Genomic DNA, 14,171 nt, shown 5'->3' on the forward strand with positions numbered 1-14,171 from the left:
GTGAACTTGCAACTAAAAGTATCTGTCTGAAAAATCATGAGCTTGACACTGTGTGTGCGTGTGTGTGTATGTGTGTGTGACAGATACATAGGGGGTTTTAGTGGTATGAGTTAAAAGAGAAGTACGTAACGTGTAGACGTCTGACAAGGTTGCAAGCATACTTTTATTATTTAGCTGAACATTGGCGACAACTAGGCCTACAGCTTATTTGCAATTGTATGTATTGATTTTGATAAACATTTATGAATAGGATTTTTACGTCATTTTATAAACATGTATTTTCTATGTTGCCACCTTCAATTCTCCAGACCCCTCCCCTGTATAAAAACTTGAGAAGTACTGGAATGAACGTAGACCGTGCTTTCTGTCTTTTGTCTTGAAAGTGTCCGTGGAACATTGGCTCATGTGGCCAAGCTAAGGCCTTGGCAGTCTCATTTTCTGCTCATCTAACAAGCATGCCAGTGAATGATAGTTATTCCTACGTAATTCCTTTCAATTCTAATTACTTTAGGACAAAAAGAAACCATCTGTGACTAGTGTCCTCCGACAGGCCTGTCCAATTTTTTTTGGGTTGAAAGGTCATGCTCATTTACTGCATTTATATACAATTTAAAAACTCTAAAATGCTATTTGGAGAACAGCAGAAAACAAGCAAAAATGCCCCCAGTCATTCATTATAACACTGGTTGCTCTAGCTTCATTCACCTCAGTTGATCTACAAACACATAGCCTATTAGCTATACAATTAGCCGCTACACATTCATCCTTAAGAGGCTATTCACGCACCCATGCATCAATCTAAGTAAAATAATAAAAAAATAGCCATCACAATCCGTCAGTTTAAGCTAGAGATATCATCCGTCTATGTCGGCCTTCCACATCTGCGGTGGAAGTTGGCCGAGCTTCAGCGGTGTTTGTCAGACCATGACAAAAATCTAATCGGTCTTCTCACGAAAACATCTGTAGCGTCCGAACGGTTATGACCCCTCTATGGAAAGGGGAGACTCTCACGAACATGATGGTGTTGTCCGTTTTGCTCTACGACCCCCACTGTCACGATCGTTACAGGAAGAGACGGACCAAGGCGCAGCGTGATAAGCGTACATTTTATTTCGTACACAACACACGAACAAAACAACAAAACGATACGTGAAGTTCTGAGGTTACACAACACAAACCTTTATGGAACAAGATCCCACAAACTAACTGGTGCCAACAGGCTGCCTAAGTATGGTCCCCAATCAGAGACAACGAGCTACAGCTGTCTCTGATTGGGAACCACCCTGGCCAACATAGATCAACACGATCTAGAACAAAAACATAGAAAACTAAACATAGAAAATCCACACCCTGGCTCAACATTTAAGAGTCCCCAGAGCCAGGGCGTGACAGTACCCCCCCCCCCAAAGGCGCGGACTGCGACCGCGCCACACAAACACAAGAGGGTAGGGGCCGGGTGGGCATTCCGCCTCGGAGGCGGATCCGGCTCCGGGCGTGACCACCACCTTTTCTCCACCTCCCCGTTGCGCCCCTGGTCTGGTCCCGCTGACTGGAGCTGGACCCGACGACGGTGGACCAAACCTTACCGGCTCCGGACTGGAGCCGCTGGCCGGAGCTGGACTGTTCACCGGTGGAGCGGATTGCTCTGGCTCCGGAGTGGATCCGCTGACTGGAGTTGGACCGGACCCCGGTGGAGCGGATTGCTCTGACTCCGGAGTGGAGCAGCTAACCGGTGCCGGACCAGGCACCGGTGGAACAGGCACGGGCCGTGCCGGACTGGACACACGCACCACTGGCTTGGTGCGGGGAGCAGGAACGGGCCGGACCGGGCTGACGATGCGCACCACTGGCTTGGTGCAGGGAGCAGGAACGGGCCGGACCGGGCTGACGACGCGCACCACTGGCTTGGTGCGGGGCGCAGGAACAGGCCGGACCGGGCTGGCGACGCGCACCACTGGCTTGGTGCGAGGGGCAGGAACAGGCCGGACCGGGCTGGCGACGCGCACCACTGGCTTGGTGCGAGGGACAGGAACAGGCCGGACCGGGCTGGCGACGCGCACCACTGGCTTGGTGCGAGGGACAGGAACAGGCCGGGCTGGACTGGGAACACGCACCACTGGCTTGGTGCGGGGAGAAGGAACAGGCCGGGCTGGACTGGGAACACGCACCACTGGCTTGGTGCGGGGAGCCGGAACGGGCCGGGCCGGACTGTGGAGGCTGACTGGAAGTCTGGAGCGGAGAGCTGACACAACCCGTCCTGGCTGAATGCCTATTTCCACACAATATGTGTGAGGCATCAGCACAGGACGTACAGGGCTGTGCACTCGTACTGGCGCTACAGCACGTGGCACTGGCGCAGGATATACGGGACCGAGGAGGCGTAGTGGAGGCCACGAGCGTTGAGCCGGCACACCCTGTCCTGGATGCATGCCCATCTTAGCACGACACGTGCGTGGTGCTAGTACAGGACTGTGCCGGAACAATCGCGGCACAGTACGTGGCTCCGCATAACACGGAGCCTGCCCAGTCTCACGCTTCCTAGCCTGAGTACGGGGAGTTGGCTCTGCTCTAACTCTAGGCTCCGCCAACCACCCTTTTAGCCCCCCAAAAATTTTTTTCTTGGGGCTGTCTCTCGGGCTTCCTCCTCGGCCGGTACCCTCTGCGTTGCCACTGCTCCTCTCTGTAGCGCGCCTCCACAGTCTCCTCCCAAGGACAGCGATCCATTCCGGCCTGAATCTCTTCCCAAGTCCAGGATCCCTTCCCGTCCAGGATCTCCTCCCAAGTCCAGGCTGTCTGTTCCTGGACACGCTGCTTGGTCCTCTTTAGGTGGGATCTTCTGTCACGATCGTTACAGGAAGAGGCGGACCAAGGCGCAGCGTGATAAGCGTACATTTTATTTCGTACACAACACAAGAACAAAACAACAAAACGATACGTGAAGTCCTGAGGTTACACAACACAAACCTTTACGGAACAAGATCCCACAAACTAACTGGTGCCAACAGGCTGCCTAAGTATGGTCCCCAATCAGAGACAACAAGCTACAGCTGTCTCTGATTGGGAACCACCCTGGCCAACATAGATCAACACGATCTAGAACAAAAACATAGAAAACTAAACATAGAAAATTCACACCCTGGCTCAACATTTAAGAGTCCCCAGAGCCAGGGCGTGACACCCACCAGTGTCACAGGACTTGTCTGAATGTAACCCACACAAATGAATGGAAGTATGGAGGTAGTTTTGTGCCAACAAAAATAAGGGGTTAAATATGTGTCCAAAAAAGCACAAATATTTACTGAGCTTTTTTATATCTCCTAGATATAGGACAGACACTTAAAAACCTTATACCATATGATACATTTTTTGACTGTATTTTTTGCCATTTATGAATGTGTTATTCAATGCGATTCTATGGGCTATTGTAGTAAAGGCCAAATTCTATATTTTATCAAATAACATTTACCTAAACTCAGCACCGGGATTAAAAACGGTAATTTAATACATACTGAGTTATCTGTTAGCAGAAAATGTATTTTATTAACAAAAGGTAAACAAATAAGTTTGCTTTGTAGAAAAAAAAGAAAAAAAAGTTTTATAGCAAATTTCCTGCAATTCTACACATTTTGCCATGTCTTATGCCAGGTTAATATGATATCTGAGTGAGAGCGACTAACAAAATCAATGGGGGCCGGTCGGTAATTCGGCCATGATGTTTGAAGAAGTGTGCTTACTGTGATCAAGATGTGGTTGTCCCACTGGCTTTCCTAAGTTGAATGCACCAATTTGTAAGTCGCTCTGGATAAGAGCGTCTGCTAAATGACTTAAATGTTAAATGTTAAAAATTACTACAAGTGTAGATAGCTGGCTAGACTAAGCAGACTCATTTACCAATCTAAATTATTTTAACTGATATGGGCTAATTGAGTGACTGTCAGTGAGTGACATATAACAAGAGGAAAACTGCTGCAACAAAGTTTTGAAATTGCACCTTGTGTATTCTACTATTCTCTCAACAGTAAATTGAGACTCTGACTGAATTCTAATGTTGAGGACTGGAGAATACTAATGTTTCCAGCAGTGTGTGTCTACCAAGGTGTTAGCTTCATGTTCAGCCAAAACTGTTAGCAGCAAACTGGCAAAATAATACATATAGTTATAGGCAGAATAATGACAAAAAACTATAATTATATATATTCAACTATGTAATAAAACACTGGGTACCTACCAGTGTGTGTGCAGTATATAAGGAGTGAAAAAGAACAGGCAGAGTAGAAATGTTCTTTAAATTGAAAAATGACACATTATAAAGTGTGTGAACATCTTGACATTTACATTTTAGTCATTTAGCAGACGCTCTTATCCAGAGCGACTTACAGGAGCAATTAGGGTTAAGTGCCTTGCTCAAGGGCACATCGACAGATTTTTCACCTAGTCGGCTCGGGGACTGGCACAACGCTCTTAACCACTAAGCTACCTGCCGCCCTTGACTTCATGTGAACATTTTTTTTATTGGAGTTTCCTCTGGTGTTTCTTCCAGTTGCATGGCTACAGGGGTAAGGAGCCCCTGGGCCTTCATATCTTCATCGGGACTGCAGATGACAGGGTCCTGAAGCCTCACGCCTTCTACCAGGTTCACCGCATCACGGGCAAGACGGTCACCACCACCAGCTACGAGAAGATCATCAACTCCACCAAGGTCCTGGAGATCCCTCTGGAGCCCAAGAACAACATGAAAGCAATGTGAGAGTAGCTAGAGTAGTGACACATGCCAAACACCACCCATACAAAGCAGTGTCCTTTGCAGACCTGGGTTCAGATAGTATTTAACTTTTCAGCATGTTTACTCAGCCTGTCTCCAGTGCCACAAGATGGGCAGGATGGATTTGCACTGATGAGACTATTCCATTTGTTCCATTGTGCCAGGCAAGGTCAATCAAGTATTTGAATGAAAAATAGCATACTAATTGAACACAGGTCTGATGTAATTAGCCATATCAGTTGTAATCATAATACAACATTTGTGTACCGGTACAGGATTTACAGTAGTTCATATTGGTGTGTTTCTCACAGAATCGACTGTGCTGGGATCCTGAAGCTCAGGAATGCTGACATTGAGCTGAGGAAGGGCGAGACAGACATCGGACGGAAGAACACTCGTGTGCGTCTGGTGTTCCGTGTCCACATACCCCAACCCAATGGGCAACACATCTCACTGCAAGTGGCCTCCCATCCAATCGAGTGCTGTAAGTACTATAGATCCAACACATATCATTCTATATATCATAAACCTATGTTCTATGATTCTATGATTTTATTATATGTATAATTCTGTCTATACCTTCTATAGCCTGTTATAGATGTGTCCTAAAGGGTGGCTTAGGTTTAACATGAGCTTATATGTTGATTTTACACAGTGCAGTATATTTCCACCTATGTTTCTTCTTGCCTGTTTTCATTGGACTGACATTAACCAGAGGTAACACACATAGTAAACATTGCTAATTGAAATGAGCTGGGAGTAGTGCTGAGAGTCCAGGCACACGGACATACAAAGCCTCTTTTATGATTAGGCTTGACCCCCTTTTTATTTGCACTGACTCTCCTGCACCGGCTCTATGCACACTCACTGGACTCTACCCACACACTCACACATACTACACCGACACTCCAACACACACACACACACACACACACACACACAGACTACATATGCTCACACACACAAAACACACACACACGCATATTGACGCCACACTCACACATACACATACACACGCTCACTCACACATTGACACATTTTCACACTCTTCACATACGCTGCTGCTACTCTGTTTATTATCTATCCTGATTGCCTAGTCACTTTAACCCCTACCTACATGTACATATTACCTCAATTACCTCGTACCCCTGCACATTGACTCGGTACTGGTACTCCTTATATATAGCCTCGTTATTGTTATTTTAGTGTGCACATTTTTCTTACTTTTGAACTCTGCATTGTTGGGAAAGGGCTCGTAAGTAGGCATTTCACGGTAAAGTCTAAACCTGTTGGGCGGCAGGTAGCCTAGTGGTTAAGCATGTTGGGCTATTAACCAAAAGGTTGCTGGTTCAAATCCCAGAGCAGGCAAGGCAGTTAAGCCCCAACAACAGCTCCCTGGGTGCCTTATGATGTTGATTAAGGCAGCCCCCCGTGGTGGTCTGATTCAGAGGGGTTGGGTTAAATGCAGAAGTCACATTTTGGTTGAATGCTTTCAGTTGTACAACTGACTAGGTATCAACTTTCCCTTTCCCTGTTGTATTTGGTGCATGTGACAAATTTCATTTGATTCTCTCAACCCTCAGCACTGTGTATGTATGTGTGTGTTCATGATTATGTAGTGCTGGAGTCACCGAACCCCCCCAAAAATCAGGTGCAAAGTTGTGTTTGAACAATCGTACTATAACACCCTCAGCACATCGGTCAAAATGGCCGATAAGCAAATGAAACTGTCCGTCAGTGATGTGTTTGAAGAGACTAGCCTCCAGGTATCATCCTCATTGTTTACTCACAGTATAGTAGACTGTCCAAAGGTCACTTCACAAGCCTCAGTGGAGATTGAATTTCAGTAATTAAGGACGACGACGATAAGCTTGAGGAAGTAACTACGCCATTCATTTAGTGTACTAAATGTTTTTAAATGTAATTGCCAAACTTCTCTAGTAGTAAACATGAACCGGCTAAAACGAGGGCAACTGCCCTTCCCATTTATTCCAAGTGATTAATTTGGCCCCTTTGTAACCCAAGCTGGCTAGCTGGCATGAATCAGCTTCAGACTGCTGACAGTTGATCCAGAGGAATAAGATCAGTCACTATAGATAGCAAGAGAAGCGCTGAGTCATTTAATGCTGTAACGTAAATCTACCGTACCGGGAGAGAATACAGTACAGTAGCCGTTCAGCGTCTACTTCACGGACAGGTCACAGGGTTTGTTGAACATATGCCAACATACGGTCCATTGCGTAATGATGATAGCGTTGGAGAGGTCCATCCTCCATATTCCTTCCCCCTCCTCCCCTCTGCCCCTTTTCTGTACTGTAGGTTACTGCACACTGTCATTTGTTTCCACTGGACAGAGTCCCACTTCCATGATGTGCTCTGTGTGTCCAGGCCTCTAGTGTTTAGCCGCAATTTACATTACAACCTTCATTCATATCCTCCCACTGCACCAAATGTACTGTACTGTACCAAGTCATTGGCCCATATTAATGTTTACACAAATCTAATATTTAGACAAATATTTGAAATACACAATGAGGAAGCATGGTTTTGAAGTGAAGTCGGTACAAGCCTCATTCATTGCAATCTGTCAATAATTACCTTGTGAGTTCAAAGCAAACATCAACCTGAGATCAAACTGACCTACCACAGAGTGTGTAACGTCACGTCATAATAATACTATGCTCCGTCTCCTGTCCTACAGCCCGGCGGCCAGTCCTCTACCCACTACGCCAACATGACCTATCAGTACCACAGAGTGTGTAACGTCATGTTCTCTCTTCCATCCCACAGCCCAGCGGTCGGCCCATGAGCTGCCAATGGTGGAGAAACAAGACATGGATAGCTGCTCTGTCCTGGGAGGTCAGCAGATGATCTTGACGGGACAGAACTTCAGCTCCGACTCCAAAGTCATCTTTATGGAGAAAACCCATGGTGAGTATTCAGTCAACACCTCTGGGGGAGGGAGGATATGATAGTGGCATGGTCCATATGCTGTATGATGTGCCGCCTCATCTATTTAAAATGTTACGGTTATTTTGCTCCAGGAAAATGTTTGGCAGTTTTCTTCTGACAGTTGCCAGATTCTGTTGAAGAAAAACCTTTTGCATTATGTGCCAGAAGGTTTGCAAAAGTATTTACCCTCATAAACCAGCCATGATAATCAGATGTATAGTAATTACCCATGCCTTTTGCAATTCCATTTTAATTCCATTCAATTCAGAAAGTAAACCAAATTCCAATTCTAAATTTTCCTCATTGAAAAGCATTGAAGAGAATTGGAATTTGAATTTCAGTGTACTTCCTGAATTTACTGGAATTGAAATGGAATTGACCACAACCCTGCTATCTTGTTGACCATGCCCCCACATATTCAGCTACACAGTTTCAAAACTCACTACCGCAGCACCACTTTTAAACTAATGTATAGCTATGCCATGCTACGTTTAACCTATCAATAGTTTGCATGATCCATCAGATAAGGCAGAAGCCTCACTCTACTGTGCCCTCTCCTCCCCGCCTGTTATCCATGTGTTATGTTATCATTATGCTGTTTCTTTTGTTGTGCATAGAATAGGACCTCTGTTGCATGTTGTATGTACACACATCTGTAGACAAGCTTCAAATACCTCAGTACATTAGGAAAATAAATATGAGCTACTAGCCTTGCTTGTGACATCCCAGTACAATAATTCTACTACTGCATTCTTATTGGTCTGCTCAATCCAGTCTTAGTTAGGCCTTGTGACACAACTATTTAAAGATCTTAACTTGTACAACGGAAGGGCAGAATCACCATTACAACACAGATGGTGTCAGATATTGCTGTATGAATCAATGCGACTGAGTAATAGTAAAGGCCACCGTACTTTCTGTCTGTCATTTGAATCCTGACCTTTCCTCCTCACCCACCGCTCAGATATTTGCATGACATTCAGATTCCTCCTGATACTAAATATTGGCGTCCTTTTTAGGATAAGAAGCTTATCACAGCAAGGTTTTGTTGTAGGTTTATTTTAGACTTCACCCAATTATTCAACAAGCTGACAGTATTAGTATCGTGTGCAGATTGTTCATGTTCTTCACTGACAGCTTACAGGATTGTATACTGTACTTAAGAGATGTACTCTGTTTGTCATAGTAAACAAATATGTTTTATTGTCACATACACCAGATAGGTGCAGTGTGTTGGTTTACAGGGTCAGCCGTACAAGTACGGCACCCCTGGAGTAAATGAGGGTTAAGTGCCTTGCTCAAGGGCACATTGACAGATTTTTCACCTTGTCGGCTCAGGTATTCGAACCAGCAACTTTTCGGTCACTGGCCCAACGCTCTAACCGCTAAGCTACCTGCCGCCCTAGGAAGTTGTTAGTCACAGAGTTCGGTCTCAACACAGACTGTCTAGATGCATTTACACAAGCAGACGATTCTGATCTTTAGCCACTAATTGGTCTTTGACCAATCAGATCCGATATTTTGCCAATTAATGGGCAAAATATTAGAACTGGGCTGCCTGTGTAAACGCAGCCACTGTGTAGAAAGGATGTACAATTTATGTCCCCTAATTGCAACTCAATATCCTCAATACTGAGTCCGCAGGGAAGAGTCTCATTGATTCATCTACAGCACTTACGGCAGCTACTTGGTTTACTTTGGCAGTCGTCACCCAAACACTAACCATAACATCAGCTCTTATTAAACCAGATGCACAACCTAGGGACTATTTTAATGTAACTATTTATTCCTGGTTAGCTGTTGTGTTATGTTGTCTAGGTTTTGTTATACATAGCTTGGCCATCCAGGTTTTGTTAATCACCTTCCATAAATCACATCTAGGTTTTTATTTGTGGTTCAGACAGAAGCCAAGCTAGGCCTGCTCAACTCTTTCTGACTGCCTCCATTCCTAATTACCAGAGATAAAAGAAAATACTAGAGGTATCCTGTAGAGTAGTAGAGTAGTTTTGGAACAAAACGCAAACAAATATAAACATATAAACACCAAGACAGCAGCACTCATCACCTGTCGTTACTGTGTACTGAAATGGAGCGAGTTGACCATAAAACAAGAGAAAAAATAAAAGAAATAAATCTTGGCAAGATTCATGGAATCCACCTTTCTCCTGCTGACTCATTTCAGCCATATGCGTTTCATTTGCGGTCTGCCATGGGGTTTCCCACACAGCATTAAAAAGATATCAGGCTGCTGAATACTGGATTTATTTCCATTTGAGAAAATACGTATGCTGTTTATTTTGAAAAGGTGGTCAATCTAGTATAAATGTTGAAAATGTTGAAAACAATGTTTTTTTGTTGGTTATTTGCGTGTTTTGGAGAGGAATTAATCTTGGAACATAAAGTGTCCTATCTTTCATGTCTCAGGTAGCTCGCAAAAGCCAGCATGGATAGAATGCAAGAATTGACTAATATTTGCCATATTCTAATAATTCTCATGTGCCTACTGATCGCCACGGTCCGTGCCATAGTGTAACTTGCACTCACGCAGGCCCATGATCTGAAAAATGTGATGGTGAAACTTCAATTTCCAATGTGAAAAAATTCAGGCATTCTTGAAAGTCAAGACAATCTTTGTGCTGCAAAGAAACATGATCTTTATTGTTGAATAAATGGATTTTGCAAGCAGTAGGTATTTCAAATGAAATGTGGAGTGGAGCGTTATAGTTGAAAACATCACATGCCCCGCATAGCTTCAAAATTACAGTATTCAGCAATCATAATCTATTCAAAAAACACAATTTCCATAATAATTTGTTGCGATAAAGAAAGTTAGACTAAATACAATGCCACCCTTGTCGAACTGATAAAAATGTATTAGATCTTTAAAAAATATCTCCTACATCTGCCGTTTCCATAATACGTTGCAATGTTTTCTTTTGCAACGTTGCTTTTGTCAAATAAACCTGTCAATGGAAACCTGCCTAGTGACAAGAACTTATCATCAGCATCATTTCCAATACGTACAGTGGGGAAAAAAAGTATTTAGTCAGCCACCAATTGTGCAAGTTCTCCCACTTAAAAAGATGAGAGAGGCCTGTAATTTTCATCATAGGTACACGTCAACTATGACAGACAAATGGAGAAAAAAAATCCAGAAAATCACATTGTAGGATTTTTAATGAATTTATTTGCAAATTATGGTGGAAAATAAGTATTTGGTCACCTACAAACAAGCAAGATTTCTGGCTCTCACAGACCTGTAACTTCTTCTTTAAGAGGCTCCTCTGTCCTCCACTCGTTACCTGTATTAATGGCACCTGTTTGAACTTGTCATCAGTATAAAAGACACCTGTCCACAACCTCAAACAGTCACACTCCAAACTCCACTATGGCCAAGACCAAAGAGCTGTCAAAGGACACCAGAAACAAAATTGTAGACCTACACCAGGCTGGGAAGACTGAATCTGCAATAGGTAAGCAGCTTGGTTTGAAGAAATCAACTGTGGGAGCAATTATTAGGAAATGGAAGACAGACCACTGATAATCTCCCTCGATCTGGGGCTCCACGCAAGATCTCACCCCGTGGGGTCAAAATGATCACAAGAACTGTGAGCAAAAATCCCAGAACCACACAGGGGGAGCTAGTGAATGACCTGCAGAGAGCTGGGACCAAAGTAACAAAGCCTACCATCAGTAACACACTACGCCGCCAGGGACTCAAATCCTGCAGTGCCAGACGTGTCCCCCTGCTTAAGCCAGTACATGTCCAGGCCCATCTGAAGTTTGCTAGAGTGCATTTGGATGATCCAAAAGAGGATTGGGAGAATGTCATATGGTCAGATGAAACCAAACCAACTTGTCGTGTTTGGAGGACAAAGAATGCTGAGTTGCATCCAAAGAACACCATACCTAGTGTGAAGCATGAGGGTGGAAACATCATGCTTTGGGGCTGTTTTTCTGCAAACGGACCAGGTTGACTGATCCGTGTAAAGGAAAGAATGAATGGGGCCATGTATCGTGAGATTTTGAGTGAAAACCTCCTTCCATCAGCAAGGGCATTGAAGATTAAACGTGGCTGGGTCTTTCAGCATGACAATGATCCCAAACACACCGCCCGGGCAATGAAGGAGTGGCTTCATAAGAAGCATTTCAAGGTCCTGGAGTGGCCTAGCCAGTCTCCAGATCTCAACCCCATAGAAAATCTTTTGAGGGAGTTGAAAGTCCGTGTTGCCCAGCGACAGCCCCAAAACATCACTGCTCTAGAGGAGATCTGCATGGAGGAATGGGCCAAAATACCAGCAACAGTGTGTGAAAACCTTGTGAAGACTTACAGAAGACGTTTGACCTGTGTCATTGCCAACAAAGGGTATACAACAAAGTATTGAGAAACTTTTGTTATTGACCAAATACTTATTTTCCACCATAATTTGCAAATAAATTCATAAAAAATCCTGCAATGTGATTTTCTGGAAAAAAAAATCTCATTTTGTCTGTCATAATTGACGTGTACCTATGATGAAAATTACAAGCCTCTCTCATCTTTTTAAGTGGGAGAACTTGCACAATTGGTGGCTGACTAAATATTTTTTTTCCCCACTGTAAGTTGTTGACCTATCATCTTTCTCCCGTTTTAAATTACCGCAATATAATAAGAAAATAAAATGAAACGTTAGCAGCTAAATGCAGATAGCAGCCTATGATGGGAGGTTCCCAGCACATAAAATATGTTCAACACATAAATGTTACATTGTTGAGCAAGACCTAACCTTGAGTTTCAAGCAATGCCTTGCAGTATGACAGTTGTCAAAAGTAACAATATCAGAGTACTGGTATACATAACACAAGTGAGGTAGTATCTCCTCTAAAATCTCTTCATACCCAAACAGGTTTCAGTCTCGAAAAACCTGACCCTAGGAAACACGGTGACTAGGGTCTGGTTTCAATGATGGACTCCTTTGGCATAGAGGAACTGCGTCACTGCGTACGCCACTACTTTATCCGCTTGAATAAAATACAAAATAGTAGCTAGCAAGATGGAGATCACGGAAGTTATTTTTAATGGGTGCATTTCGCAAGTGGCTAGTTATTATCAACTAAAACCACTGCAAAGGTTTTGAATCATGACGTTCTGGCATGTTTGCCTTGTGATTTGTTGGGAGAGTCCCCGGAATTCCCCCCTGTGGTATATTCAATTGATTTGACATGATTTGGAAAGGCACACACCCGTCTATATAAGGTCCCACAGTTGACAGTGCATGTCAGAGCAAAAACCAAGCCATGAGGTCAAAGGAATTGTCCGTAGAGCTCCGAGACAGGATTGTGTCGAGGCACAGATCTGGGGAAGGGTACCACATTTTATTTGCAGCATTGAAGGTCCCCAAGAACACAGTGGCCTCCATCATTCTTAAATGGAAGAAGTTTGGAACCACCAAGACTCTTCCTAGAGCTGGCCGCCCGGCCAAACTGAGCAATCGGGGGAGAAGGGCCTTGGTCAGGGAGGTGACCAAGAACCCCATGGTCACTCTGACAGAGCTCTAGAGTTCCTCTGTGGAGATGGGAGAACCTTCCAGAAGGACAACCATCTCTGCAGCACTCCACCAATCAGGCCTTTATGGTAGAGTGGCCAGACGGAAGCCACTCCTCAGTAAAAGGCACATGACAGCCCGCTCAGAGTTTGCCGAAAGGCACCTAAAGACTCTCAGACCATGAGAAACAAGATTCTCTGGTCTGATGAAACCAAGATTGAACTCTTTGGCCTGAATGCCAAGCGTCACGTCTGGAGGAAACCTGGCACCATCCCTACGGTGAAGCATGGTGGTGGCAGCATCATGCTGTGGGGATGTTTTTCAGCGGCAGGGACCAGGACACTAGTCAGGATCGAGGCAAAGATGAACGGAGCAGAGTACAGGGAGATCCTTGATGAAAACCTGCTCCAGAGTGCTCAGGACCTCGGAGTGGGGTGAAGCTTCACCTTCCAACAGGACAACGCAGGAGTGTCTTCAGAACAAGTCTCTGAATGTCCTTGAGTGGCCCAGCCAGAGCCCGGACTTGAACCCGATCGAACATCTCTGGAGAGACCTGAAAATAGCTGTGCAGCAAAGCTCCCCATCCAACCTGACAGAGCTTAAGAGGATCTGCAGAGAAGAATGGGAGAAACTCCCCAAATACAGGTGTGCCAAGCTTGTAGCGTCATAACCAAGAAGACTCGAGACTGTAATCGCTGCCAAAGGTGCTTCAATAAAGTACTGAGTAAAGGGTCTGAATACTTATGTAAATGTTATAGTTTTTTGTATTTTTCATACATTTGCAAAAGTTTCTAAAAACCTGTTTTTGCTTTGTCATTATGGGGTATTGTGTGTAGATTGATGAGGGAAAAAAACTATTGAATAAATTTTAGAATAAGGCTGTAACCTAACAAAATGTGGAAAAAGTCAAGGGGTCTGAATACTTTCCGAAG

At 44.3% G+C, this 14,171-nt stretch overlaps 1 protein-coding gene across 3 annotated transcripts in view; it reads left to right on the forward strand.

The window, feature by feature from the left end:
* Nucleotides 1-14,171, forward strand: part of nfatc2a (nuclear factor of activated T cells 2a) — a 38,919-nt gene that overhangs the window by 6,233 nt on the left and 18,515 nt on the right. For all 3 annotated transcript variants that reach the window (XM_084184891.1, XM_084184893.1, XM_084184892.1), the window contains exons 4-6: nt 4,541-4,743; nt 5,074-5,246; nt 7,553-7,693. In XM_084184891.1, coding sequence (XP_084041017.1) covers nt 4,541-4,743; nt 5,074-5,246; nt 7,553-7,693 — 517 coding nt within the window. The remainder of the gene's footprint in view (nt 1-4,540; nt 4,744-5,073; nt 5,247-7,552; nt 7,694-14,171) is intronic.

The sequence above is a fragment of the Coregonus lavaretus genome (genome assembly GCF_964263955.1).
Source record: "Coregonus lavaretus genome assembly, chromosome: 20".
NCBI lineage: Eukaryota > Metazoa > Chordata > Actinopteri > Salmoniformes > Salmonidae > Coregonus > Coregonus lavaretus.